The 27,555-nt window shown below is 51.1% G+C and overlaps 1 protein-coding gene across 3 annotated transcripts; it reads left to right on the top strand.

Annotated features, from left to right (window-relative positions):
• Positions 1-144: 144 nt before the first annotated feature.
• On the top strand, positions 145-27,555 carry SUPT5H (SPT5 homolog, DSIF elongation factor subunit). 3 transcript variants are annotated; one of them, XM_059903669.1, is made up of 30 exons: positions 145-215; positions 481-558; positions 4,979-5,144; positions 8,839-8,904; positions 9,444-9,455; positions 9,982-10,051; positions 10,148-10,216; positions 10,325-10,390; positions 10,680-10,710; positions 11,794-11,862; positions 15,917-16,168; positions 17,364-17,453; positions 17,562-17,632; positions 19,208-19,313; positions 19,545-19,638; positions 19,727-19,863; positions 20,295-20,450; positions 20,550-20,696; positions 21,554-21,700; positions 21,787-21,912; positions 22,837-22,921; positions 23,249-23,368; positions 23,452-23,554; positions 23,638-23,765; positions 23,857-23,962; positions 24,417-24,575; positions 24,696-24,864; positions 24,979-25,182; positions 26,949-27,044; positions 27,136-27,555. In XM_059903669.1, exons 2-30 carry the CDS (start codon positions 484-486, stop codon positions 27,277-27,279), a joined length of 3,264 nt encoding a protein of 1,087 aa, XP_059759652.1. In that variant the 5' UTR covers positions 145-215; positions 481-483; the 3' UTR covers positions 27,280-27,555. The 3 variants fall into 3 exon arrangements, with proteins under 3 accessions (XP_059759652.1, XP_059759654.1, XP_059759653.1); XM_059903670.1 differs by lacking the exon at positions 145-215 and adding an exon at positions 230-301; XM_059903671.1 differs by lacking the exon at positions 9,444-9,455.

Below are 27,555 nucleotides of genomic sequence, written 5' to 3'. Positions count from 1 at the left end.
ATTTGACCATCCCAAGATGTCAGCTCCACGCTCTACTTTAAGACAACTCTGCCACTCTCAAGATGGCGTCCTGGAAGTGCGTCGCCGGGGATGAGCCCCAGAAATCTCGCGTTAGGCGGGGCCTAGTGGTAGGTTCTCGCGAGAGGGCACGTCAGTCTCAGTCAGGCGTCGTGTGAACAGCGGCTGCTGCCGAAGGCGGAGGTGGCACCTGAGCGGTGAGCGGCTGGGTTGGAGGCCGTGGTGGCAGGCCCGGTCGCCGGGGGCCAAGGAGGTGTAGAAACCGGATTCGGGGACTCGGGAGGTATAGCGGGTGGCGTGTGGGGGGGTGGTCCCCTTTCGGGATCACGGTTGCCGGAACGAGGCTGCCGGAAGTGCGCTGAGGGGATTTTCTTCTCCCGGGAACCCGAGGGGAAACTGAGGCTCGGGGTGGGGCTCGGAACTGGGGGAAGCGCTGAGGCCGCCGTCTTTTCCTGCGAGCAGAAGATGTCGGACAGCGAAGACAGCAACTTCTCCGAGGAGGAGGACAGCGAGCGCAGCAGTGACGGCGAGGAGGCCGAGGTCTGTGGCTGGGACGCTGGGGGAGGCATTGCGCCTGGGGACGGGACCAGGGCAGAACGGCCAATGTGGGAGCTTGGCGGGGATCAGGAGGAGCTCTGGCCGCTGGGAGCTTCCAGGTTGTCGGGAGAGATAGGGAAGTAGGCAAGCCCAAGTCAAGCAGAGGCTCAGGTGCTGGAGGCCGGGGATGTTCCAGGTACAGTGAGATAACAAGTGATGTGTTTGAAGGACTTGGCATATAGTAAGAACTCACTATTAGTTTTTATTTTTAGGTGTGCTCAGTCATTCCAGAAATATACTTCTAGTGTCTACTACATGCTAGACACACTTCTTTATCCTTGGGCTACACCAGTAGACAAAGCAGATTTTTAGAATCTTTCTTTGCTCTGGTGAAGGTAAACAAACATAACTGAGAAGTAAATCATTTAGTTAGCTAGAAGGCACTCTGGAGGAAAGTAGAGTAGAGAAGGGGAATAGGGAGTGCTGGTTGCACTTTGAGTAGGGTGATCATGGTGAGTCTGGGAGGGTGACATTTGGAAAAAGATTTGTGAGGTGAGTGAGTGAGGCATGTCATGTGGAAGAAGGGTGTTCCAGTAATGGGGAACTGCAAGTGCAAACTTGGGAGCATGTCTGTGGTGTTCAAAAAGTAACAAGAAGTTCGGTTTGGCTGGATCAGAGTGAGTGCAACATAGAAGTAACAGGAGCCAGATCTTGTCGAATCTTAAAGGCTGTGGTGAGGAATTTGTGCTTAACTGAGTGAGGTGAAGCCATGAGAAGGTTTTGAGCAAAGGAAGCATGTGATCTAATATTTTGAAAGGATCACTTTAGCTTCAACCCAAAGGGGTCTGTTGAATGTCACTGTTTTAGGAACCAAATAAACATTTCCTGGGACATACCTGATTTCAATATTATTTTATTAGCTATTAGCCTGTTTTATTTATTTCTCATTTACTCATTTGTTGAACAGGTAAATGTTTGAGCATCTATTGCTATGTTCCAGATACTTCCTAGGTGTTGGAGAGAGTGGAGCAAGGCAAATTTCTGCCTTCACAGAGTTTACACTTAGTAGGCAACAATTACAGACAAAGAGATGGCAGTATGATTATAGAAATGTTAACTTACTGCTTAAGTTAGTTGCCAACACCTGTAGAAATTTCATGTAAAAATCAAGCTTTCTTGCTTTTCTGGGACAATGGGAGGAGCCAGCAACCTGAGTGACACCCACAGCAGCCCTTTTCTCAAGAAGTGGCACCCCCTCTTTAAAGCTGGGAATTCTCTCCAGTTCCCGGAATATATTAATTGCCATTTGTCATCATGCAGATTTAAGAAAAGGAAAGATTTCATAAACCTGTGTTCTGGGAAACATCAGGTAGGTGAAGAGTGCCATAGGTTTCCCTTGAGCTGCCCTACTGATTTACGTTTCCTGTTTGCCCTCTGCAGGCATTTGATTGTCAATCCTTGTTGTGTCCTTTGGGTAGTCCTCAACTTGCCATGGTGGGAATGGGACAAGAGGAAAGATGACACGAAGGGCCTTTACTTGAAGCTGTCTCACTGAGTCCTTGGTCTCTGACTCATGGCTTCAAGACACTTTGCTTGTGGTTAAAGCCTGACGGTAATGAGACCCTCATGAGCTCTCTGTCTTGAGGTGGAGGTAGTTTTATAAGCAGATGGTTACTCCAGGGGATGCTGAGGACGGACTGTGTAAGAGCGCGTTCAAGCCCTGAGGTAACGTAGAGATAGTAGTGAGAGCTATCTCCTCAGAGGATGCGGAGCCAGGTTTGGAAAGAAGACTGCTGGGACTGAGCCAGGGGGGTGATGACAAGGTTCCTAGAAGTCAGGCTGTGGTCCTCTTGTAGTTTGAGTTGTTAAAGGGACATTGTGGGCTAGTTAGGATTCTGTATTAAGCAAATAGAATTGACCCTTGAACACGACGGATTTGAACTGCTTGGGTCCGCTTATATGGGGATTTTTTTTCAATAGTAAGTTGTACTGCATGATCCAAGATTGGTTGAATCCTGAGATGCAGAACCGTGGATACGGAGGAACCTTGTATTCGGAGGGCTGGCCATAAGTTATGTGTGGGTTTTTGACTACCCAGAGGGTTGAAGCCCCTAACCCCCATGTTATTCAAGGGTCAGCCTTATTTTTTTAAAGTCATTTTCTGTTCCCAGCCCCAGGCTGGGTGGTGTGTTAGGGACCCAGCGATGCCTGAGCTAGCATGGGCCTTTCACTTAGGGAGCTAGCTCTCGGTGGTCAGGGCTGTGGTGGAGGAAGCCCAGAGAGTTGTGAGCCCAGAGAACGTGCCTGACTTTCCCTGGTGGGGAGGGGGCAGGCATCACTTCCTGGGCATCGCTTCCTGGAAGAGAGGGTATTTTGATTGAAGTATGAACAAGAGGCAGAAGAGAAAGGCTTTTTATGTTGAGGACCAGGATGGATGATGGACAGTGCTATGAGAGCATGCTGTAAGTGGTTCGGTGTGGCTCGAACCTAGCATTTAGGAGGGGGAGCCCAGCGAGGCGGGGTGAGAGGGAGAGGCAGAGGGCGCAGTGTGCACTCCCAGACCAGGCTGCTAGGGAGCTGGTTCTTTACCTGAGGGCAGCGGGGAGCCGTGGCTGTGTTTTAAGCAGGGGACCAAATGATCATATTCGTGTTTTTTTGTTTTGTTTTGTTTTGGTTTTGTCTGTTTTTGTTTTTTGGCCTCATGGTGCGGCGTGTGGGATCTTAGTTCCCTGACCTGGGATTGAACCCGTGCCCGCCTGCAGAAGTGTGGAGTCTTAACCACTGGACCGCCAAGGAAGTCCCCCAGATTCGTGCTTTAGGTCATAGTTTCCCAAGAGTGTAGGATGTTTTCCAGGTGGGGAGCAATGAGAAGTGCTTTTAGGTGGAATAAGAATAAGACCTGAAGCCACATTGACTCATTTAGTGAGAAAGTTATTTTCTTTTTAGTTGCACACCCTGTCTTTTAATTGGGTCATGGAGAAAGTTTCACTTTAGTGCTACTGTGTCTTGAACACCTTTCTGAAATTTGCTAGTCTCTGTGTTTGGCAGGGAGAACAGGCCTTAGGCTTAGCCTGCAGCAGGTGACAATATCATGTTGGGACTTAGTAACATTGTTTTCATTGTTTTGCTTTTATCATTATGGTTACTTTCTGTTTATAACTAGCTAACCTTTAAAGAGTTTTAACTTCTGAAACATTTCAAAACAAGTTTGCCTCAGATGTAAAAATTTTAGTGAATTTAAAGAAAATATTAGATAAATGGGTTGTACCGATGTGGACATGGCAAGAAGTCATGAAGTTAATGAGGGAAGGGTTGAAGTTTGGGGAACACTGTTTTGTGTGGATCATTTCCTTTTGTGGTTTGTATGAAAAAGAGGGATTGGAGGGCAAGAGACAACAAAGGAACCTGGGGCAAGGATTCAGATTTAGAGGGCAGTGTTCTAGCCTAGGCTAGGGGCTGTGCAGATGGGGAAGAAGGGACGGATTGTAAGAGATGATGCTCAAAAAGCAGAAAGGTCAAGAATTTGGTGCCTGATGGGAGCTAGAGGAGGCAAGCACAGGTCTAGGGGAAGACACAGAGGCCAGTTTGGGGTATGGTGGTTGTGAAGGGCTCAGAGGACATCTGAGGAAGGTATCCAGGAGGCTGCTGGCACATGAGGGTCTCTAGTTCTGGAAAAAAGTAGGGGACTGGAGACAGATGGGATGTCATCTACAGAGACAGTAAGTGAGATGGTGGAAGGTAAAATGGCCAGGAAGAGAGTGCATGGAGGGAGAAGGAAAGTTGGCCCTTGGCTGAACCCTGGTGACTGAAGCCAGTATTTGAGAGGTGAGCACAGTGAAGGGCGCCTGCAGAGGAGCAGGCGGAGAGGTTGGAGAAAAGCCAGGAGAGTGCGATGTGGCAGACACCAAGGGAAGAGCGTTTCCCTACATAGAGAGTGGTCGGTGGTGTGAGAGGTCTTATAGGTAAGGACCAGAGCATGTCCATAGAATTAGCTGTGAGAGGCGGTCAGCGGCCTTGGCAGCAGTGTAGACTGGAAACAGATATGGGAGTCGTTGTCACAGAGATGCCCACCACAGCCAAGGGAGTGGATGAGATGGCCCGGGGCAGTTGTAGCACGGAGAGAGACAAGAGCCAAGGACCAACCTAATGGAGTGATAACATTGAAAGGCTCAGTGGAGACTAGCAAGGAGATCTAGTTGGGGGTGGGGTCAGCTCCCAGATATTGGTTGGGTGGATGGCGGTGCTGTCACTGAGATAGGATGGCTACCAGGGAGGCCTGGCCAGGGTGGAAGGGCATGTATGCAGAGCAGAGGGGGCTGTGATCGTCCAGGCAGAGCTGAGGTCAGATTTAGGGGTGGAGAGCATGGTGTCTGGATTTGGGGGGTTCAGTACACTGGTGCCCCAACCCTACCTGACCCTGCAGGTAGAGGAGGAGCGGCGGAGTGCAGCAGGTAGTGAGAAGGAGGAAGAGCCTGAGGAAGAAGAGGAGGAGGAAGAGGAGGAGGAATATGATGAGGAAGAGGAGGAGGAAGATGATGACCGGCCCCCCAAGAAACCCCGCCACGGCGGCTTCATTCTGGATGAGGCTGGTATGTGACAGGGCTGGCGAGTGCTGAGCAGGGGCTGGACTTCCACCTTCAGTTCTATTTCTCCAATGTACTTTTTTTTTTTTTTTAATTTATTTTTATTTTTGGCTGTGTTGGGTCTTCGTTTCTGTGCGAGGGCTCTCTCTAGTTGCGGCAAGTGGGGGCCACTCTTCATCGCGGTGCGTGGGCCTCTCACTGTCGCGGCCTCTCTTGTTGCGGAGCACAGGCTCCAGACGCGCAGGCTCAGTAATTGTGGCTCACGGACCTAGTTGCTCCGCGGCATGTGGGATCTTCCCAGACCAGGGCTCGAACCTGTGTCCCCTGCAGTGGCAGGCAGATTCTCAACCACTGCGCCACCAGGGAAGCCCTCCAATGTACTTTTTAAACATTTTCTTTTGGTAAATGTCAGACACACGATTGTAGGGTAGTTTACGGAGCCCCTGTGTGCCATCACCTAGCATCAGTAGTGAACAGCTCAGTGCTGCACCTGTTTTGCTTATTCCTTCTCACTCCCACCCACCACTGGATGATGTTGAAGCCAATCCCAAATACATAATTTAACCCTAAAATATTTCATATGTATTCCTATAAGATAGATCCTTTTAAAACCCAGTTACAATGCCGTTATCCTCCTTTAAAAAACTACTAATCGTGAAAAGTTCAGATGATCTAGAAGTAGGCAGCTGGACAAGGTAGTGGAGGCTGACAGATGCAGGTCCCTTCTGGCCTCGCTCTTTTCTTTTCTCCACGTGGCCCTGGGCAAGTTGCTGCCTGTCTGTCTGAGCCTCTCTCCCCCTTGTACAGGGGGACAGGCAGTTCTGCCTACTTCAGCAGGGATATTTTGGGGATTTGGGGGACTGTGCATGTAAAGCACGTCACGCTGACGGCAGCCCAAAGTGTAATGCCCAGCCTGCAGTAGGCCCTCAGAAAACAGGGTTATTATTTATGTTACAAAGACCCACAGTGTATCTGCTGTTCTGTAACTGCTTTTCTGTTCAGTGCTTGTGGAGGTAGATATAACATAGATAGTTTAGGTTAAATGAGTTAATTCTTGAAAGTTCTCTGAACATTTGGCAAGTACTCAGTAAATTTTAGCTGCTCTCATCATCATCATCATCATCATTGTTGAAATATCTGTTTTTTCCAACGGCTGCACATTGTTCCATTCTGTGATGTGCTTTATGGAACCAGTCTCTTGTGGGACATTGATGTTGTTTGTAATTTTCAGTAGTATAAGCAGTACTGCCGTGAACATCTTCATGTAACATTTAGACTCACATATGCAAGTTATTACCTAGATCAGGCGTTCTTAATCTTTTTTGTACCGTGACCCCTTTTGGAGTCTGGTGAAACCTATGGAAGTGTGATTCCCTGACCCTTCTCAGAATCACGTTCTGAAATGCATTAAAAAAATACATAGGATTCCAAAGAAAACAATTATATTGAAATACAGTATCTAAATATTAAAAGAACATTGTGATGTATGTGCTTCTTTTTTAGCACATTGAAATAACAAGATTTAGTGGAGGATCTGTTAAGAATCTAATTTTGAAGTAACACTGATTGTGGGTAATATTTTGAGGTATCTATAGCTGTACTGTGCTATGAAAATATCAGATTTCATGGCTAATACTACTGTGGTTTGTTGCCATTGCGCATAATTGATGTAAATACTAAATTTCACTTAGAGATTAGTGAAAATGAAGATGTAGTTTTTTCATCTAACACAGACGTGGCAGATTTTTTACATGGTAAATCCCTGTAAGTCAAATTGCTGGACAAAGGGGATGCATATGTTTTTAAAGCTTTTTGATATCTTTGGCCAAATATCAGCTCCTGAAAAAGTCACACTACTTGATACTCCCACCATCCATACATGAGAGTGCTTGTTTCCCACACGCAGGTAAAGAGGAGTGACTTGGAACACCACCCTTCATTTTCTTGGGACCTTCTTACCTGAGAGGAAACCAGGGAACAGAGGGGCAGGAGATGCTCTAGGTGTTCCTGGTTCTCAGAGAGCTTCAGCCCTTTTCTGAAAGGCTGAGAGGGAAGGAGTCCTTGCTTAGAGAGAAAGTCTTAGCAGATGGGCTCAGATCAAGAGAACGGATAACATGCCATGTGACAAAGATGTGGGCCACTAGGGACACCCACTTGGTGGTGGTGGGAGTGACATTCAGCACTGCCTGTGGCGGTGCCCATTAACATCTGCCACACCAGGACCCTAGATCCAGCAATTCCCTTTTAGGAGTTCACCCCACAGGTACATAAGGATACAAGAACAAAGACACTTGCTGCAATCCTGTTTGCAGTTGCAAATGTTCGGTGACTTAGATGTCCATCGATGATAAGGGCTTGGTATAATGAACTATAGAACAGATAATGAGGTGTGTGCTGCTATGGAAGAGCTCCAAGCTACTAGTATTGCTTTAAGAAAGAGGGTGGGATAGAACAGTGTGTTAAAAAATTGTGTGGAAGGGGACTTCCCTGGTGGCGCAGTGGTTAAGAATCCGCCTGCCAATGCAGGGGACACGGGTTCGAGCCCCGGTCCGGGAAGATCCCACATGCCGCGGAGCAACTAAGCCCGTGCACCACAACTACTGAGCCTGCACTCTAGAGCCCTCGAGCCACAACTACTGAGCCCGTGCGCCACAACTACTGAAGCCCACGCGCCTAGAGCCCGTGCTCTGCAACAAGAGAAGCCACCGCAGTGAGAAGCACGTAACCACAACAAAGAGTAGCCCCCGCTCACCACAACTAGAGAAAGCCCGCGCGTAGCAACAAAGACCCAATGCAGCTAAAAATAAATAAATAAATAATAAATAAGTTTATAGAAAAAAAAATTGTGTGAAGGGAAAATAGTGGTGGGGGATTTATATGCATTTCTTATATAAGGTTAGATTATCTCTAGACTAGAAGCTGGTCACATCTGAGAAAGGGGACTGAAAGGGGTTAGAAATGGGAGGGAGACTCACTGTACACTTACATCCTCTGTACACTTTGGATTTTTTCGTTGTGTGTTGTTTCAGTTTTTAGTGTAATATTCGATACATACAAAAGAGTATATGTAATGTAGGGGAGAGGTTAAGCGCATGGACCCTGGAGCCAGACTGCCTCTCAGGTATCAGCTGAGAGTCTTTAGGCAAGTTAGGTGACCTCTCTGGGTCTCAGAGCCCTTACTGTAAAATTAGAACAATGGTGGTACCTCCCTTAGGGTTGCCAGGATGATTCAATGAGGAATTTGGGAAGTACTCAGAGGAGGGCAGGGCACATAGTACGCTCTCAATAAGGGTTGGCTGTTACAAATGTAAGCTAATAATAAAACCAACAAACCACAAACCCTATCTTTAAAAAAACAAACAAATTTTAAAAACCTATATACCAATTTTCCCTTCCCTTGATAGTTGGGAGGGAACTTTTCTGCTTGCTTATTTTTATCTTATTTTTAAAATGGATCTGTGGGTGGTAGGGGGAGGGATGACTTTTAGAGTCAGGCGGATCTGCACATTAGACCTGACCCTGCTACTTGAAGCAGTTCTAAGGCTTTGGGTGAGAGCCTCACCTGTCCGAGCCTCAGTGTCCTGACCTGTGAGGTGGGGATTTGTAGTGCCTGTTGCCCAGAGATGTTTCCTGGGAGCTGTTGTCATGCGGTCATCTTTCCCCTGGATGCCCCCCTGACCACCTGGTGTTCCCGTTTCAGATGTGGACGATGAGTATGAGGATGAGGACCAGTGGGAGGATGGAGCAGAGGACATCCTGGAGAAAGGTGTGTGTGGGCCCCACCTCCGGGAGACACTGGGGGTGTGGCCGAGAGGGTCTTGAGAGCCCATCCCCACCCCCATGCCCTGAACCACCCCAACCCACACCCTCCTCACCTTGCTTCTTTCTGTCGTTGCCAGAGAGGCCAGCTCCGCACCCTTTTCCTTTTAGGCCCATGAGTTGGGGGGATGTGGGCTGTGGGGAGAGGACTCTGGGCTCCTAGGGCCCCAGTGAATCCCTTCTGGGGGCTGTGGGGGTGGGACAGGCTCTATCCCAAGATACCCCCCACTTCCTGGGCCAGTGCCACCCCTTCCCTGTTATTTTCCGTTCTGTGCGCCTCATACATTTCGGCTTCTCCCCCCACCACCTGGTGCCTGGCCTTTACTTTTGATTTTCAACCTTCTTGTGTCCCTCCCTTCCCCTTCCCCCAACCCATTGGTTGATTTCGCTGCTATAATTTTGCTCATACTTTGTCTGCCCTCGCCCACCACCACCACCACCACCACCACCACCACCACCACCACCACCTCCTCTTCCTCCAAGTAGAAGAGATTGAAGGTAAGAACCTGAAAAGTGTGGTTCCCCGACCCTCCTCCCATATCCTGACATATCCTCCTTCCTGCCTGTGGCACCCTCCCTCACCCCTGACCCCTCCCCGGCCCCGGGGGCTCTGACTCACGTAGGGTCCAGAGGCAGGGGGTCTGGGGCCAGGTCTCCAGCAGTTGTTGGCCTGGGAAAGCGTGTATGTGTTTATGTGTGCGTGTATGTGTGAGTGTGAGCGTTGCCGGTAGCAGGGTGAAGGGGTGGGGGGGCTGGGACGGAGTTCAGGATGTGCTTAGGCAGTGGCGATGAGATGGGGAACAGCTGGATGTCCCCAACTGCTGGGCCCCATCCCCAAGGAGGACACTGAGAAGCAGGATACTGAATAGGCCAGAATAGGAAGGTGAGGGTTAGGGGCTTCCTCAGTGAGGTATCTGCTGCCCCAGGACCCACCTCTGACCCCCTTAACCCCCACTGCTTTCTCCAGGCCCCTGCTTGCTCTTCATCTCCCCTTACTCACCCCATCTGCCCATTTTTTTTGCAGCCTCCAATATCGACAATGTTGTCTTGGATGAAGACCGTTCCGGGGCTCGCCGCCTGCAAAACCTCTGGAGGTAAGCAGTGAGGGGAAAGGGAGGTTTGGGGGCAGGTCAGCCTACCCTCCTCTCCTCAACCTTCAATTCTTGTTTACTTTCCCCCTCACACCCCAGGGACCAGCGAGAAGAAGAACTGGGCGAGTATTACATGAAGAAATACGCAAAGTCATCTGTGGGAGAGACGTAAGGGTGTGGGCTGGGCTGATGGGAGGCTGGGAGCAGGTGGTTCCTTTCTGAGAAGGGTCGGGGTCTGACAGACCCCTTCCTTCCTGATGGCCCTTCTCTCTCCAGGGTGTATGGAGGATCCGATGAGCTCTCGGATGACATCACCCAGCAGCAGCTGCTCCCGGGAGTCAAGTAAGGGGGTGGGACAGGAGGGCCGAGGTGGGAACTTTTACTGGGGTGATGTGCCCACACGGCTCACTCCCTGAGATAAGTCAGGTCACAGTGTCACACAGACAGAGTGGTGGATGGTGGGGAAAGAGAGGAGGGGCAGATTGGCACTTTTCTCCTTCTCTCTGCTTATGGACGGAAGGATGGAGAAGGGAGAGGGTGTGGAGGGAGAGGAAGAAGGATGGGTGTGGTGATTTGTATGTTTCATGATGAGACAGTTTCACTGAAAGGCTTGCTTTTCCTCTCCTGTCAGGGATCCCAATCTGTGGACTGTCAAATGTAAGGTGTGTGCTCTGGCCTCATGGCCTGGGGGAGGCAAGGGAATGGGAGAGGCGGCCTCGTTGGGGGGAACTCGCCTTCTGTCTTTCCTGGGTCTCCTTGATCTGTCAGTCTCTTCCTTCTGTCTGCCTCTACATCCTTCTCTCTCCCCCCCGCCCTCCTCCTCCCCTCCCCTCTCCCTCCCTCCCTCCCTCAGTGTCTCCTCCCTGTTTTTCTTGCTGGCCATTACTCTTGCTCTGTAATCTCTCCACCTCTCTTGCTCCTCTCTCTCTCCTACTTTATCTTTTTTTTGGCCACGCCACGTAGCTTGCAGGATCTTAGTTCCTCAACCAGGGATCGAACCCAGGCCCCTGGCAGTGAGAGTGCCAAGTCCAACCACTGGACTGCCAGGGAATTCCCGCTGTCTTACTTTATCTTTTTTGACTGATGATTCTTTCTTTCTTTCTTTTCTTCATTGAGGTATAGTTGGCTTACAATATTATATAAATTTCAGGTGTACAACATAGTGATTCACAATATTTTAAACATACTTCATTTATAGTTATTAGAAAATATTGGCTATGTCCCCTGTGTTGTACAATATATCCTTAAAGCTTTATTTTATTTTATACATAGTAGTTTGTACCTCTTAATCCCCTACCCTTTTCTTGCCCTCCCCCGACTCTGTCTTTCTTGCTGCTGTCTCCTGCCCCCTTTTCTATGTCCTGTTCTCCATCTTTTTTTTTTTTTTAAAGCTTATTTATTTATTTATTTATTTATTCATTGATTGATTGATTGATTGCTGTGTTGGGTCTTCGTTTCTGTGCGAGGGCTTTCTCTAGTTGTGGCAAGTGGGGGCCACTCTTCATCGCGGTGCGCGGGCCTCTCACTATCGCGGCCTCTCTTGTTGTGGAGCACAGGCTCCAGACGCGCAGGCTCAGTAGTTGTGGCTCACGGGCCTAGTTGCTCTGCGGCATGTGGGATCTTCCCAGACCAGGGCTCGAACCCGTGTCCCCTGCATTGGCAGGCAGATTCTCAACCACTGCGCCACCAGGGAAGCCCTGTTCTCCATCTTGTCATTTCTCTTAAGTCTGCCTTTCTTCTTCCAGATTGGGGAGGAACGGGCCACAGCCATTTCCTTGATGCGCAAGTTCATTGCCTACCAGTTCACAGACACGGTAAGTCGGGTAGGCAGGCAGCTTGTGGGTGAGAGACAGGTAAAGCCCAGAGTGAGGGACAGTACAGGTTCAGGGGTACCAGGTACCCCTTGCGCTGAGCAGCACTGCCTGTTAGGTGAGCTGCTTCAGCTAGAAAATGACCACGTTCTGGATCAAAGTGTTCTTCATGCCTGACAGAGGTACTGTCTTCATTCTCTCTGCATTTCTGGCAGGATTCCCCAGCCTCTGCACCCCTCTGGAAGTCAGCCATCTAGCTCCCTGAGCCTTTTCTGCCTGAGAACGAGTTCTGCCTGTTCACCAACCCTGGTGGGCAGCTGTCACCCTCTTACTGTTTGGTTGGGAGTCCTACCATAGGGCAGTGTGGCTAAGTGCATCACAGAACAGGCCTTTTGGGAGGAGAATTCCTTCCTTCTCTCTTTCACTCAGTTATCAAAATCCGCTGAGCCCCTCCTCTGGGCTGGTCCCGGCATTGGGAGATGCTGAGGATACAGCCGTGACCATGCCAGAGCTGGTCCCTGCCCCTTAAGGGCTCATTCACACACAACACACAAAACATGAAGTAATGCCGCCTGCGTGCAAGGCAGCAGATGCTGCATTAAGGGCACAGATCTTTCTTTAGACTCCTGGGTTTTGAATCCTGCCCCTGCTGCTTCCTCGCTGTGTGACCTCTATCAAGCCGCTTCCCCTCGTTGCACCCCTTGCTTGCCCCTCAGCATTGTTAGGATTAAGTATCTTTGAATATGTCCAACCCTTAGCTGGGACTTGTTCTGCAGCTTGTGTTCAGTAAATGTAATTATGTCATAGGCATAATTGTTAGTTTTGGAATCAGGACGTGCTGGTTGGTAACTTTCTCACTGAATATGATTTGTGTTAGGCTGAGTGCATAGCTTTTACCTGCCGAAACAGTGGGTGTGTGTCAGTGGGACCAAGTGGACAGTTGCAGGATTTGCAAATCATGATTTTGAATGTGCTCAAACTTCTACCCTGTGCCCTGGGCAAGATTCTAGTGACCCCATTTGAGATGGGACTGAAGTGGTACATGTATATCATGAAAACCAAAATCTCTCCATACCCAAGTCCCATTTTTCAGAAGTAATTACTGTTGGCTTGTGTGTCTTTCCAGGCCATCTTCTCTGCATATTGAAAAATAGGTATTTAAAAAAAATAAAATGGTATTATATACGTATCATTCTGCAGCGAGCCTTTTGTCAATACCATAGTCATCTTTCCATGACAGTAAACATAAGGTTGTTTCCATTTTTCACTATCACAACGAATACAGAAACAAACTAGGTGCTTTTTAAAAAATTGAAATATAATTCACATACTGTATGAAAACATGTTGCTGGATTTGGTCTTCTATTTCATTAAAGATTTTTGCATCTATGTTTATAAGGGATGTTGGTCTGTAGTTTTCTTATGATGTCTTTGTCTGGTTTTGGTATCAGGGTAATAATGGATTCATAGGACTAATTGGGAATGTTCCCCCCTCTTCTATTTTTTTTTTTTTTTAAATTTTTTTTTTTTTTTAAACGTTTCTTTAATTAATTAATTAATTTATATTTATTTTTGGCTGTGTTGGGTCTTCGTTTCTGTGCGAGGGCTTTCTCCAGTTGCGGCGAGCGGGGGCCACTCTTCATCGCGGTGCGCGGGCCTCTCTCTGTCGCGGCCTCTCTTGTTGCGGAGCACAGGCTCCAGACCCGCAGGCTCAGTAGTTGTGGCTCATGGGCTTAGTTGCTCCGCGGCATGTGGGATCTTCCCAGACCAGGGCTCGAACCCGTGTCCCCTGCATTGGCAGGCAGATTCTTAACCACTGCGCCACCAGGGAAGCCCGCCATTTTTTTTTTTTTTTAATTTTATTTATTTATTTATTTATGGCTGTGTTGGGTCTTCGTTTCTGTGCGAGGGCTTTCGCTAGTTGCGGCAAGTGGGGGCCACTCTTCATCGCGGTGCGCGGGCCTCTCACTATCGCGGCCTCTCGTTGCGGAGCACAGGCTCCAGACGCGCAGGCTCAGCAATTGTGGCTCACGGGCCTAGTCGCTCTGCGGCATGTGGGATCTTCCCAGACCAGGGCTCGAACCCGTGTCCCCTGCATTGGCAGGCAGACTCTCCACCACTGCGCCACCAAGGAAGCCCCCCCCCCTCTTCTATTTTTTAGAAGAGTTTGTGAAGGAGTGGTATTAATTTTTTAGATGTTTGGTAGATTTCACCAGTGAATCCGTCTAATCCTGGGCTTTGGGGGGGTGTGTGTGTGTATGTATGTTTTTTGCTTATTAATTCAATATCTTTACCTCGTATAGGTCTATTCACATTTTCTATTTCTTTTTGAGTCAGTTGTAGTAATTTATGTCTTTCTACAAAAAAATTTATTTCCTTCAGGTTATCTAATTTATTGGCATGCAGTTATTCATAGTATGCCTTAAAATTCTGTAAGTTTGGTTGGTAGTAATGTCCTTTCTTTCATTCCTGATTTTGGTAATTTGAGTTTTTTCTTTTTTTTCTTGGTCAGTCTGGCTAAAGGTTTGTCAAATTTGTTGATCTTTTCAAAGAACCAACTTTTGGTTTTGATGGTCTTCTCTATTGTTTTTCTAACCTCTATTTTACTTATTTCCACTCTGATCTTTATTATTTCTTCCTTCTGCTTGTTTTGGGATTAATTTCCTTTTTCTCTTTTAGTTTCTTAAGGTGGAAAGTTAGGTTATTGATTTGAAAAAAAAATTTTTTTAAGTTGGTGTTTACAGCTGTAAATTTACCTCTAAGCATGGCTTTCTCTGCATCCCATAAATTTAGTATGTTGTGTTTCTGTTTTCATCATCTCAAAATATTTTAAAATTTCCCTTACGATTTCTTCTTTGACCCACTGGTTACTTAGAAGTGTGTTCCGCATATTTGTGAACCTTGTAAATTTCCTTTGATTTCTGACTTCATTCTGTGTGGTTGAAGAATATATTATACTTGATATGATTTCAGTCCTTTTACATTTGAAACTTGTGTTGTGGCCTAACATATGGTTTATCCTGGAGAGTGTTCAGTGTGCCCCTGAGAATTCCACTGCTGTTTGACAGAGTGTTCTAGCTATAGATGTCTGTTAAGTCTTGTTGGTTTGTGGAGTTGCTCAAGTGTTCTGTTTTCTTGTTGATCTTCTAATTGTTCTATCCATTGTTGAAGGTGGGGTATTGTAGTCTCCAATTATTATTGAATTACCAATTTCTCTCTTCATTACTGTTGGGTTTTGCTTCCTATGTTTTGAGGCTCTGTTGTTAGGTTCATATATATTTATAATTCTTATATCTTCTTGATGGATTGAACTTTTTATCATTATTAAATGTTCTCTGTCTCTGGTAATAATTTTTGTCGTTAAGTCTGCTCTGCTATTAGTATAGTCACTCCAGCTCTCTTTGGTTCTAGTTGCTTTTTCCACAGAACATATGTTGGATATCTTTCTGTGTCACTACATATAGATCCATCTCATTGTTTTTTTAAGTACTACATTGTATTTCATGGTACAGGCAGACCTCGGAGATACTGGTTCCAGACCCTCACAATAAAGTGAATATCATAGTAAAGCAAGTCACATGAAGTTTTTTGTTCCCCACTGCAAGGAACAGTTATGTTTACACTATACTGTATTCTATTAAGTGTGTCATAGCATTATGTCTAAAAAAAACAATGTACATACCTTAACTAAAAAATTATTGCTTTTGGGAAAATGACACCGATAGACTTGCTCCCTGCAGGGCTGTCAACAAACCTTCAGTTGTAAAAAAAACACAATAGCTACAAAGTGCTATAAAGCCAAAGAGCAGTAAAACGAGTTATGTCTGTATGGTTATTCCATAACTGAATAAGTTCCTGTTTGGGGGCATTTAAAAATTTCCAGTCTTGTTTGTTTTCTATGCTAAATGGTTCTGCAGTGAATGTCCCTGTGTTGGGGTCATTGCACAAACATGTTGCTGTGGGATAAATTCCTAGAAGAGAGACTGCTGAGGTGGCGGTCATTCCTGGTACCAGCAGTCGTATCTCACTGTCTCTTTTCACTGGCTCGGCCCTCCAGCCCCTGCAGATTAAGTCGGTAGTGGCACCAGAGCATGTGAAGGGCTACATCTACGTGGAGGCCTACAAGCAGACCCATGTGAAGCAGGCCATCGAGGGCGTGGGCAACCTGCGGCTTGGCTACTGGAACCAGCAGATGGTACCCATCAAGGAGATGACAGATGTGCTCAAAGTGGTGAAGGAGGTGGCCAACCTGAAACCAAAATCCTGGGTCCGCCTCAAGCGGGGCATCTATAAGGACGACATCGCTCAGGTGCCCGGGGCTGGGCTGGGGTGGGGCGGCCGAGGAGGCCAGGGCTCTCTGTTCTGTCCTCCCCTCCTTTCTCTTTGTCCTTTCCAGCCCCCTGACTAGTGCAGAGAGCAGAACCCCACTCGGATCAGGTGAAGCAGAGTCTGGACTTTGTTTGAAGCACACAGGAAACGGATGACCAACTTCTGTGCATGTTCTATGCGTGTTGAGTAAAGATCTGAAGGTGGTGAGGGAGTGAGCCACGTGGAGTTCTCGGGGAAGGGGTGTGGCAGAAGGCAACCCATGAGCTAGGACCGTCACTGGCCGAAGCAGAGTGAGTGAGGGTGAGAGTGGCAGGAGATGAGCTCAGGGAGGCAACGGGGCCTGTGGCTCATCCTAGAGCTTTGGCTTTTACTGGAGTCAGATGGGAGGGTTCTAAGGGACACAGCGTGGCTTGGATTTTGATAGGATTACGCTGCTGACTGCATTGGGACTAGACCACTGGTTCTCAAGCAGGGGTACCCCCAGGGGACATTGCACAATGAATGGAGACATTTCTGGTTGTTTCACCTGGGGAGGGAGTTGAGTCTGATATCTAGGGGCTAGAAGCCAGGGGTGCTGCTAACATCTGTCAAGGCGCGGGATGGCCGCCACAACAAAGGCTTACCCGGATGAGAAACCCTGCAATAGACTGGATGGGCCACAGGAGCAGGGAGACCAGTGAGGAGACTGCTGCCACAGCCTAGGTGGCAGGTGATGGTAGGACAGGACTGAGGGTGCAGTAGTAGAGGAGCGGGGAGAGGTCAGAATTTTTGAAGGCAGAGCTGACTGGTTTGCTACCAGGTTGGATATGGGTGTAAGAGGAAAAAAGGAATGAAGAATGCCTCCCACGTTGTGTGCCTGAGCAGAAGGAAGGATGGAGAGGGACAAGATGGGGAGAGGAGTGGGTTTGGGGCGATCAGGAGGTTAGTTGCAGTTATGCTGGGTGTGCGGGACCTTCTAGACATCCAGGTGGAGATGTCAAGATGGCAGTGGATACTCAGTTTCAGAATGGAGGGAAGACAGGCTAGAGAGTGAATTTGGGGGACTTGTCAGCGGTTTCATTTCTTCCCCATAACCCTCTGTCCCTTGCCCTTCCTGGCATCTCCTTTCCCTTCCTGTGTCCGGGGTCAGGAGGGGAGGGCTGGGCCCCTGCTGACCACCTGTCTGGCCTTCTCAGGTGGATTACGTGGAGCCCAGCCAAAACACCATCTCCCTGAAGATGATCCCGCGCATCGACTACGACCGCATCAAGGCCCGCATGAGCTTGGTATCGTGGGGATGTGCTGCCGGTGGGGAGAGGGGGTGCTTGATACCCCTGCTGGTGGCCAAGCCCTCGTCCCTCACCCTTCCTACTCATGCCCCTTTTCCTACACAGAAAGACTGGTTTGCCAAAAGGAAGAAGTTTAAGCGGCCTCCACAGAGGCTGTTTGATGCAGAAAAGATCAGGTGAGTGTCCTTGGGCTGGGCCAGGCCGGGTGCCCAGAGCTGTGGTGTAGGATGTGCCTTTGCAGGTTCCCCGACAGGGCTGGGCTCCCGGAGCCATCCGTAGTTTGTGAGTGGTTAGCTTGGCAGTGTAGCCTTAGCCACGTTATTTAACATCCTTGTGCCTTGGTTTCCTCTGCTGCAAAGATTATAATAGTAACCTCCGCTTCCTAGGATTGTATTGAGACTCAGATGATTTAATATGCGTGTGTACCCAGAACAACACTTGACACCTAGTAAGTGTGATTAATGGTGTCACATATTGAAATGAGATTTATTGACACATCAGGCTTTATAAAGTCTCTTACCCTCATCTCCTGATGCCTGGACACCTCAGTTGTGGGTACAGAGCCCCTTCCACTCAGGGTGTCTCCCTCCCCCTCCCCGCTGGATAGAACATTGGAACAGCCCAGGGTTTCCAGTGTTCCAGGGCTGTCGGGGGCTCCAGCGGGAGGGCAGGAGAGGAGGAGGTGGAGAAACAAGAGCCAGTGACACTTTTCCTCTGGTCCTGTTCCGGAAACGCATCATGAGTAGCCAGTTTTTCATTCTGTTAAAGGCTGGACTGTAGAATGAGCCCTTTGATTTGCCAGGCTGGGCTAATACCTCCAGGCCAGGCCAGATTAATACTTCACATGCCTGAATTGGACTCATTTACACCACTGGTCTCCACCCATCTGGACATCCCCTGCTGAGCACAAACTAGAGTGACCCTTCCCTGCCCTCCAGTAGCCGGTCTGACGCAGTGCCCAGACATGCGCAGCTGAGCAGTCTCGCCTCTTGCCAAATGTACCATGTGAATGAGAAGATGATTGAGCAATTGGCAGGAGGAGCTCAGCCTGCTCCCCAACGCTCCCTTTTTGAGAGTGGGGCAGGCTTTCCCTCCCCACTCTAGAAGCATGGGGCAGGAACTAAGGTCCCCCTGTCCCACATGCAGGGCCAGTAGAGTTAAGCACAGGCTTGGGAGTCCCGCCCCCCTGCATCTGAATCTTGACTCTCAGACTCAAGGGCTCGGCCATGTTGGCCATGTGGTGTGCCCTCCCTGAGCCTCATTCTCTCATTTCCCTGGAAACAAGGCTCATACTACTGATGTCATGGGCTTTGGGGAGGAGTCAGTGAGGTCATATGTGTCTGTGAGTGTTAACTGTTAGCAGTGTCTGATACTTTGTCTAGCTAGTACTCACTGAGTGCCTGCTGTGTGCCAGGCCCTATTATAGGGGAAATAGTGAATAAAAGATGCTAAGTTCCCCCCTTCTGGAGCTGCCATTCTAGTTAGGAAGATGGGTCAAACTTGCTGTAGTGGAAAATAAAGCAGGGACGGGGGGGCAGCAGGGTGCAAGAAAGTGGGTGCTGTGCGCCCTTCCGTTGAGGCGGGGCCTTCGGGCTTTGTGAGAGGTCACTCTCGCCAAGGGATGTGTATTGGGAGGGGATGGCTCAGGCATCCTGTGTCCTTTTCCCCTTTTGCCAGCAGAGGAGACTGAGGTACAGCAAGATTCTCCCTTAACCTCCCCTTCCAATGTTCTCTCCCCCACAAACTCCCAGGTCCCTGGGGGGTGACGTTGCCTCTGATGGTGACTTCCTCATCTTCGAGGGGAACCGTTACAGCCGGAAGGGCTTTCTGTTCAAGAGCTTTGCCATGTCTGCTGTGGTGAGGGTCCCAGAGGGGGTCGTGCTAATGGCGGTGGGAAGCGGGGAGGCCAAGCTTTCTCCTTCCTGCAGTCCAGGCCCCAGAGCAGTGGGTTATCTGGGCTTGTCTTGGATCCTCAAGTTAGGAGTATCCCCAGGGGATTCATCTCACCATCTCTCCAGTCCGCTCAGCTGTGCTGTGACACTGACTTTCATCCACTTCCTTCTCTTCCTCTTGTCTCTTGGGGCTCAGATCACGGAGGGTGTGAAGCCCACACTCTCTGAGCTGGAGAAATTTGAGGACCAGCCAGAGGGCATCGACCTCGAGGTGGTGACTGAAAGCACAGGTATTTGGTCCCGGTCAGTAACCCAGGCCAAGGAGGGGGCGGCCCATGGTGAGCAGCCCTCAAGTTAGCCCTGTGCCTCCCCCCGCAGGGAAGGAGCGGGAACACAACTTCCAGCCTGGGGACAACGTGGAGGTGTGTGAGGGTGAGCTCATCAACCTGCAGGGCAAGATCCTCAGCGTAGATGGCAACAAGATCACCATCATGCCCAAGCACGAGGACCTCAAGGTGGGTACCATGCTGCCCGTATGTACGTGGTGGGTTGAGGGCATGACGAAACTGTGGAGTAATCTTGAGGTCACTGGTTTTAGTTTGCTTAGGGGTGGTTGTGTCTGAGGCTTGTCTAGGCCCAGCATGGTGTGTCTGGGGTGAGGCTGTCTCCAGGTGGGTCTGAGGAGGTGTCTAGTCTGGTGTCATATGTCTTGGGGACAGGCTGTCTCTGTGCGGGGTAAACGTTGTCCAGGCTGATATCCTGAGTCTCCGGGGTAGGCTGAGGTCGGTCCAGGTGGCCTGGGGTAGTCTGTGGTTGGGGGTGTGAGCCTGGAGTGGGTTTTGGCCAGGGTCTTTCTGAGACTATGAGTGGAATCTGAAGATGGGTAGACAGGTGGGTTGTGGTGACTTCCCCTGACTTGCTCGTTGTCCTCACACCCAACCCCTAGGACATGCTGGAGTTCCCGGCCCAGGAACTTCGGAAGTACTTCAAGATGGGGGACCACGTGAAGGTGATTGCCGGCCGGTTCGAGGGCGACACAGGCCTCATTGTGCGGGTGGAGGAGAACTTCGTCATCCTCTTCTCTGACCTCACCATGCACGAGGTAGCTAGCGGAAGGCTGGGAGCGGGGTGGATGTGCCAGGAGGAGACCGAGGCCGATGAGCCACATGGACCCTGCTTCACCCTTTCCCATCTCCCACAGCTGAAGGTGCTCCCCCGGGACCTGCAGCTCTGCTCGGAGACGGCATCAGGTGTGGATGTCGGGGGCCAGCATGAATGGGGGGAGCTGGTGCAGCTGGATCCCCAGACCGTGGGTGTCATCGTGCGACTGGAGCGGGAGACCTTCCAGGTGTGTGTGCTGCACGCAGAGGCAGGCTTACTTTAGGGGCTTCCTCTCCCTCCAGCTCCTCATCCTGGGAGGTGGCCGAGCATGGTGGCTAAGATCCCAGACTGCTCAGGGTTGCAGACCTGGCTCTGTCACCCATGGCCGGCTGTGTGATATCAGGCAAGTGCGTGTTATTTACCCTCTCTGTGCCTCAGTATCACACCCTGTAAAAAGAAGATAGCAGCAGCATATACTTCGTTAGTTGTGACTGAATCCGTGATACCAGATACGTACCCAGGCATTCGGTGCTTTCTCAAGGGCTGGGTGCTGCTGGTGCCTTCCTCCCCTTCACCGTGCATGTGGGAGCCACAGAGCGTAAATGCTTAGGACACTGGGCTCTGGATTCACAGCTCTGTTGCTCTGTGCTGTATGACCCTGGGCTAATAACTTACCCTCTCTGGGCCTGAGATTTCTCCTCTGTAAAATGGGAATTGAGACAGCATCCATCTCAGAGGGAAATTTTGAGGCCTCAGTGAAATCTTGTGTGAAGAATTTAGCATGGGTCTGGCACAGAGTGATGGGTAGACATTAGCTATTATGTTAACATCTGTTCCTCTGCTCATCTCTCAGGTCCCTGATGCTCAGTTGCCATGGAGGCGCCTCCCAGAGGGTGTTAGGGAATGACTGGGGACATTTTCGGTTGACCCAGTGCCTGGGGGGTGGTTCCCTGACATTACCTGCCCCAGAGTCAGGGAGTCTAGACGTCCTGCAGAGCTTGGGACAGTCTCCTACAGGAAGAATCATCCCACTGTAGGGGAGCCCTGCTCCCATCACCCCTTTCTACTCTCATCTCCTCAGTATCCCCTTCCCTCCCTCCATAGGTGCTGAACATGTATGGGAAGGTGGTGACTGTCAGGCATCAGGCTGTGACCCGGAAGAAGGACAACCGCTTTGCCGTGGCCCTGGACTCAGAGCAGAACAACATCCATGTGAAAGACATTGTCAAGGTCATTGATGGCCCCCACTCAGTGAGTATAAGCTCCTGCCCGTCTGTCACATCTGAAAGAGTTGGGGTGGGACATGGCCACGAGAGTGACTGTCCTTCCCCATCCAGGGCCGGGAGGGCGAGATTCGCCATCTCTTCCGCAGCTTCGCCTTCCTGCATTGCAAGAAACTGGTAGAGAACGGGGGCATGTTTGTCTGCAAGACCCGCCATCTGGTGCTGGCAGGGGGCTCGAAGGTGAGGCAGGCATGGTGGCACCCTGTCTGTTGGCTACCTGACTTGGCTGTCTGACCTACCCTGGCCCCAGGAGTGACAAGAATGGGCTTGTGGAGGATTAGGAGGGCAGGTGTCAGTGTCAGGTCCTTGGCAGAGTATGGAAAAAAAGGGTTATTGGGATACTGAGCTATTTACCAAATCATTTGTTCATTCAGTTTTATTGTGCACCTGCTAGGTGCTTGACACTGGAGGTACGGCAGTGAACAAGACAGAAACATCTCTGCCCTTCTAGTGCTGCTGCTCTGGAGATGAACAGATAAATAAATACATGCATAGTACAGCTGGGGCTGACGGCAAGCACTATGAAGAAAAATAAAACGGGATAAGGAGATAAAGAATGATGGGGTCTGCTGCTTTACATAGAGGAGGTTAAGGAAAGACTCACCTCCTTGAGGAGGTGGCATTTGAGCAGAGACCTGAAGGAAGGGTCAGAGAGCCACCTGAATGTCTCAGGGGAAAGCAAAGTTCCTGAGGTGGGATTTGTAGGGAAGTTGTACAGAACCAGGTATCAAAAAGGAAATCAAACCTGGGATCTGGGGAGCTGGGACCAGGAGATGGTTTTCTCAGGCCCTGCAGGTGGAATGCTGAATTCCCATGGCTTGCAGTTTCTGTGTCACTGGGGGTTTAAATTCCTGACTACCACATTTTAGTCTCACTCCTTGCCCAAGGGAGGCCTGGGCCTCTTGACTGACAGGCCCACATGGCACAGGGGTGACTGTTTTCCCAAAGGGAACTTGAGGCATTGTGACCAGAAGGAGGGAGGCATGGCTGCTGGGCAGGTTCAAGCAGGAACTGTTCCCAGATGGCAGCAGGCAGTGTGGTGCAGGGGCTGGGAGCCTGTCACCCAGGCCCTGCCTTCCAGTTCACTTCTTGCCCTTTCCCCAGCCGCGAGATGTGACCAACTTCACAGTAGGTGGCTTTGCCCCTATGAGCCCCCGGATCAGCAGCCCCATGCACCCCAGTGCTGGAGGTGAGGGGAATTTGGGGTGGGGATATGTCTGGGGGGTGGAAGAGAGAGGCTGTTGAGCCCACACTCACTGAGTGTCTGCTCTGGGCTGGCCCGACCATGATGGGGCTCACAGCCCAGGGGAGACCCGACCCCCCCCACACACAGTGCAGCCCAGGGTGGTTAGGGCTGTGATGGGAAAGCCCAGGGCTCTGGTGGGGGGCCCCCAGAGGAGCCTCCTAACCCAAGGGTGGAGGGAGTCAGGGGAAGAGGGGGCTGGAGGGTACCCTGGCTGTGGGCACAGCACATGAGAGGATGGCCCCGGGGACCCGTGACAGTCTTCTTCCCCAGGTCAGCGTGGTGGCTTTGGCAGCCCGGGCGGCGGCAGTGGTGGCATGAGCAGGGGCCGGGGACGGAGAGACAACGAGCTCATCGGCCAGACTGTGCGCATCTCCCAGGGGCCTTACAAAGGTGACCTGCGAGGCCATGTGGAGGCCTGGGGAGGGGCACGGTGAAGGAGAGCCACCCGGCCTGACCTCCTGCCTCCCCACCAGGCTACATTGGCGTGGTAAAAGATGCCACGGAGTCCACAGCCCGCGTGGAGCTGCACTCCACCTGCCAGACCATCTCAGTGGACCGTCAACGCCTCACCACGGTGTACGGGCCAGGGCAGGGCTGGGAGGGAGGTTGTTGGGTGGTGCAAGGGCCCTACTCACCCCACTTGTTCTCTGTGTCTACAGGGGCTCACGGCGCCCGGGCGGCATGACCTCGACCTATGGGCGGACACCCATGTATGGCTCCCAGACGCCCATGTACGGCTCTGGCTCGCGCACGCCCATGTACGGCTCTCAGACGCCTCTCCAGGATGGTGAGCACTCCCAGGGGACGGGGATGAGGGGCAATGTGGGGGGATCTGGAGCCAGGACAGAACTGATGGACACACATCTCTCCCGTTCCAGGTAGTCGCACCCCGCATTACGGCTCTCAGACGCCCCTGCATGATGGCAGCCGCACTCCTGCCCAGAGTGGGGCCTGGGACCCCAACAATCCTAACACACCATCACGGTGAGGGCCAGGAGCTGGGGGCTGGGGCAGGGTTCCCTGAGCCACTGGGTGTGTGTGCCCATGTGCGTGAATGGGTCTGCTGTGTTTCTGTGGGATGGACGGGTCTGTGTGGTCCACCCTGAGTTCTCTGCTCCCAGCCCCAGGCTGGTCATGTGAAGGGGTAGGCAAGGCTGGGGCTGGGGGCAAAGTAATCTCTCCAGCTCCCATCATAGTAGCATGCTGTGGTCAAGACCTGGGCTTGGAGACAAATTGTGTGATCTTGGTCATGTGACTTTGGGCAGCCTCATCTCTATTTCCCAAGTCTCCTCACCTGTGAAATGGAGGCCCCTGGATAGGGCTGTTTGTGAGGATGAAGTTGCCTTGGTTTTGCCTGGTGTTCAGCGCTGTTCTGGAAGCATTTGCTATATCATTCCGATTACCACAGTCATTCTCAACAGACGTCTCTCCCCAACAGGGCTGAGGAAGAATATGAGTACGCGTTCGATGATGAGCCGACCCCATCCCCACAGGCCTATGGGGGCACCCCCAATCCCCAAACACCTGGCTACCCAGACCCCTCATCCCCGCAGGTCAACCCGCAGTACAACCCGCAGACGCCAGGGACGCCAGCCATGTGAGTCCACTGGGGCTAGCCCTTATCAACCGCTGCCCAAACCCTCCCCACTGCCACCACCTCCTTCTCTCCCCTTCTAACGACCCCAACTAATGCCCCTCTCTCTCCTTGTCTCTGCAGGTACAACACAGACCAGTTCTCCCCCTATGCAGCCCCCTCCCCGCAAGGCTCCTACCAGCCCAGCCCCAGCCCCCAGAGCTACCACCAGGTGGCGCCAAGCCCAGCAGGCTACCAGAACACCCACTCCCCAGCCAGCTACCACCCCACCCCCTCGCCCATGGCCTATCAGGTACTGCTCACTTGGCACGCCCTTGAGGGTGGTGGGCTAGGATGGGCCTTGGGCCTATAGGGACAACCAGGCCAAATAACCTGTTCCCAATGACCCCATCCCTTTTCCCTACAGGCCAGCCCCAGCCCGAGCCCTGTTGGCTATAGTCCGATGACACCTGGAGCTCCCTCCCCTGGTGGCTACAACCCGCACACACCAGGCTCAGGCATTGAGCAGAACTCCAGCGACTGGGTGACCACTGACATCCAGGTGAAGGTGCGGGACACCTACCTGGATACCCAAGTGGTGGGGCAGACAGGCGTCATCCGCAGTGTCACGGTAAGTGGGGCCCAGGCTGGTGGGTGGGCAGGCATCCCTTGCTTTGGGGTCCCCAGTCTCTCTGGTTACTGTTTTCTGTTTTCTTTGTAACTGTCTATCCCCATTTTCCAGTACTCATTTATAGCTGGAAAAATAGATGTGGAAAGGTTTGGCATGTAAGCTCTACAGGGCAGGGACTTCTGCATTTTGTGCTCATGGCTGGGCCCCCACCGCCCTGGGACAGTGACTGGCAGCCAGGAGTGTGGTTACTTTTTGACACTCATCTGAGATCAGTTCAGTAACATGGACTAAGTGCTCCTCTGTGCCAGGCTTCGGCTTAGTGCCAGGCACCCACGCCCCCGGGCGTTCCCAGCTCCAGCTCTGCTGGCCTCTCTCCATTCTTCTCAGTCACTGAATTCTCTGCAGCCTCAGGGCCTTTGCTTATTACTTTCCTCTGTCTAGAACTCTCTTCCTGTTATTCTTTGTCTAGTTAACTCCTACTCATCCTTCAAGAAAGCACTTGGGCTGTCTCAGATCTGTCTCTTATGGGTCCATGTAATTCTTTTTCATGTTATCTACATGCTTAAAAGCTTAAAGTTTACCTGGTGTGGTTCTTTGATTACCAAGCCTATATTTTCTTCCCAAGTAGGCCCAGTTCCTAGATGAGGGATGACACCTTGTTGGCCCTTCAGTAAATATTAATTGAATTAATTAAACACCAGAGAGGAAGACAGCTCCAGGCCCTACCTTCACAGATTTCACATTCCAGTGGGGGAGACAGACATGTCTCCAGACAATGACAGCCCAAGTGGCCAGAGCTGGGATATGGGAAGCCCAGAGGGCAAGGGGAGCTATGTGAACCCAGGGGAGGCACCTTATCCAACTTTGGAAGGGATCAGGGAGGGCTTCCGGGAGAAGGTGACATCTGCGCTGAGACCTGAAGAATGAACAGGAGTAAGCCGAGAGAAATGGCCGGGGAAGGGGTTGAGTGTGTTCCAGATAGAGTGCACGTGCAAAGGCCTGGAGGTGAGGGAAAGCCTGGCACATTTGGGGGGTTGAAGTCTCTTCATTGTGGCTGGAACATAAAGATTCAATGGGGAAGGTGAGTGATGAGGCCAGAGGAGTGGCTGGAGCTGGTCACATGCCAGCCTGGGGAACTTGGATTGTGTCTTGAGGGCAGTGGTGGGTGGTGGAGGAATCTAAACAGGGGAGTGTTGGGATCAGATCTGTGGTTTGGAATCAATTCACTATGTTGCTCTGTCGTAGTTGGATCAGGGGCTGGGAGCCCAGAGGGAGGTCAGGCTGCACTACAGGGCTGTGGGGAGGAGAGGAAGGAGGGAGGTGGGAGAGACCCTCAGGAGGCTGAATGGACAGGCCTCAGAGCTGGAGGTTGTTGGTGAAGTTGCTGACTGAGACGAGGTCTAGAGCTCTGGCTGGTGCCGGGGACCATGGGGCCATCCTTGAGACGGGGACCCAGGAGGAGGAGCGAGTGTGGGGAAGAAACTGAGGCCAGTTTGGGGCACGATAAGTCAAGAGCCTGAGAAACAGTCTCCCTTTTGGCCTAAGTTAGCTTCATGCTGGTGCTTCCCTTGCTGATCTGATCACCCTGCCCCCATACACCACAGACCCCAGGCCTTGGAACCAGGCCCAGCCTTCACCTTTCCTGCCCCTGTGTCACTTTGGGAAAGTGACTCCTTAGAATAAGCCCTGATCCTATGTCCCTTGAGGTGGGGTATCAGTCCTGTGTTGGGAGCAGGCCAGGCTGACCAGGCTGTCCCCACCCCCAGGGAGGCATGTGCTCCGTATACCTGAAGGACAGCGAGAAGGTTGTCAGCATCTCCAGTGAGCACCTGGAGCCCATCACCCCGACCAAGAACAACAAGGTAAGGGAGGACAAAGGGATGTGGGGGCATTGGGCTGCTGCCAAGGACTGTGACCCCATGTGTCGTGTCATCCCCGCCCCCCCCCCCCCAGGTGAAGGTGATCCTGGGTGAGGATCGGGAAGCCACAGGTGTCCTGCTGAGCATTGATGGCGAGGATGGCATAGTCCGCATGGACCTGGATGAACAGCTCAAGATCCTCAACCTCCGCTTCCTGGGGAAGCTCCTGGAGGCCTGAGGCAGGCAGGGTGGACTTTGGCAGATGAATTTGGCAAATGGAGAATGTCCCTCCTTCCTTCCCTGGCCCTTGGCTCTGACACAGGATCTGGGCCCTGGAGCAGGGCTAGCCGGGTTGATCAGGATTTATTTTCCTTTCTGGGTTCCTGTTTCCCTCCCTGATATTCATGGGAATCAGAGTAGAGTCGACAGGGAGGGTCCCCACCTTCTTGGTACTCCACCTTCCCCAGCTTTCTTTTGTGTTACGGTCTTTCAATAAAAAGCTGTTTGGTCAAAA

Source organism: Balaenoptera ricei, chromosome 19 (genome assembly GCF_028023285.1).
Source record: "Balaenoptera ricei isolate mBalRic1 chromosome 19, mBalRic1.hap2, whole genome shotgun sequence".
Taxonomy (NCBI): domain Eukaryota; kingdom Metazoa; phylum Chordata; class Mammalia; order Artiodactyla; family Balaenopteridae; genus Balaenoptera; species Balaenoptera ricei.
Note: the sequence above shows the minus strand (reverse complement) of the source record. Positions and strands in the feature narration are given on the sequence as shown.

What these genes read in the sequence shown, in the direction of transcription:
- SUPT5H (XM_059903669.1), top strand. Translation starts at nt 484, where the DNA reads ATGTCGGACAGCGAAGACAGCAACTTCTCCGAGGAGGAGGACAGCGAG. An exon ending in CGTCAACGCCTCACCACGGT is followed by an intron (nt 23,555 to 23,637) that starts GTACGGGCCAGG and finishes CTGTGTCTACAG; the next exon opens with GGGCTCACGGCGCCCGGGCG. An exon ending in CCCCGACCAAGAACAACAAG is followed by an intron (nt 27,045 to 27,135) that starts GTAAGGGAGGAC and finishes CCCCCCCCCCAG; the next exon opens with GTGAAGGTGATCCTGGGTGA.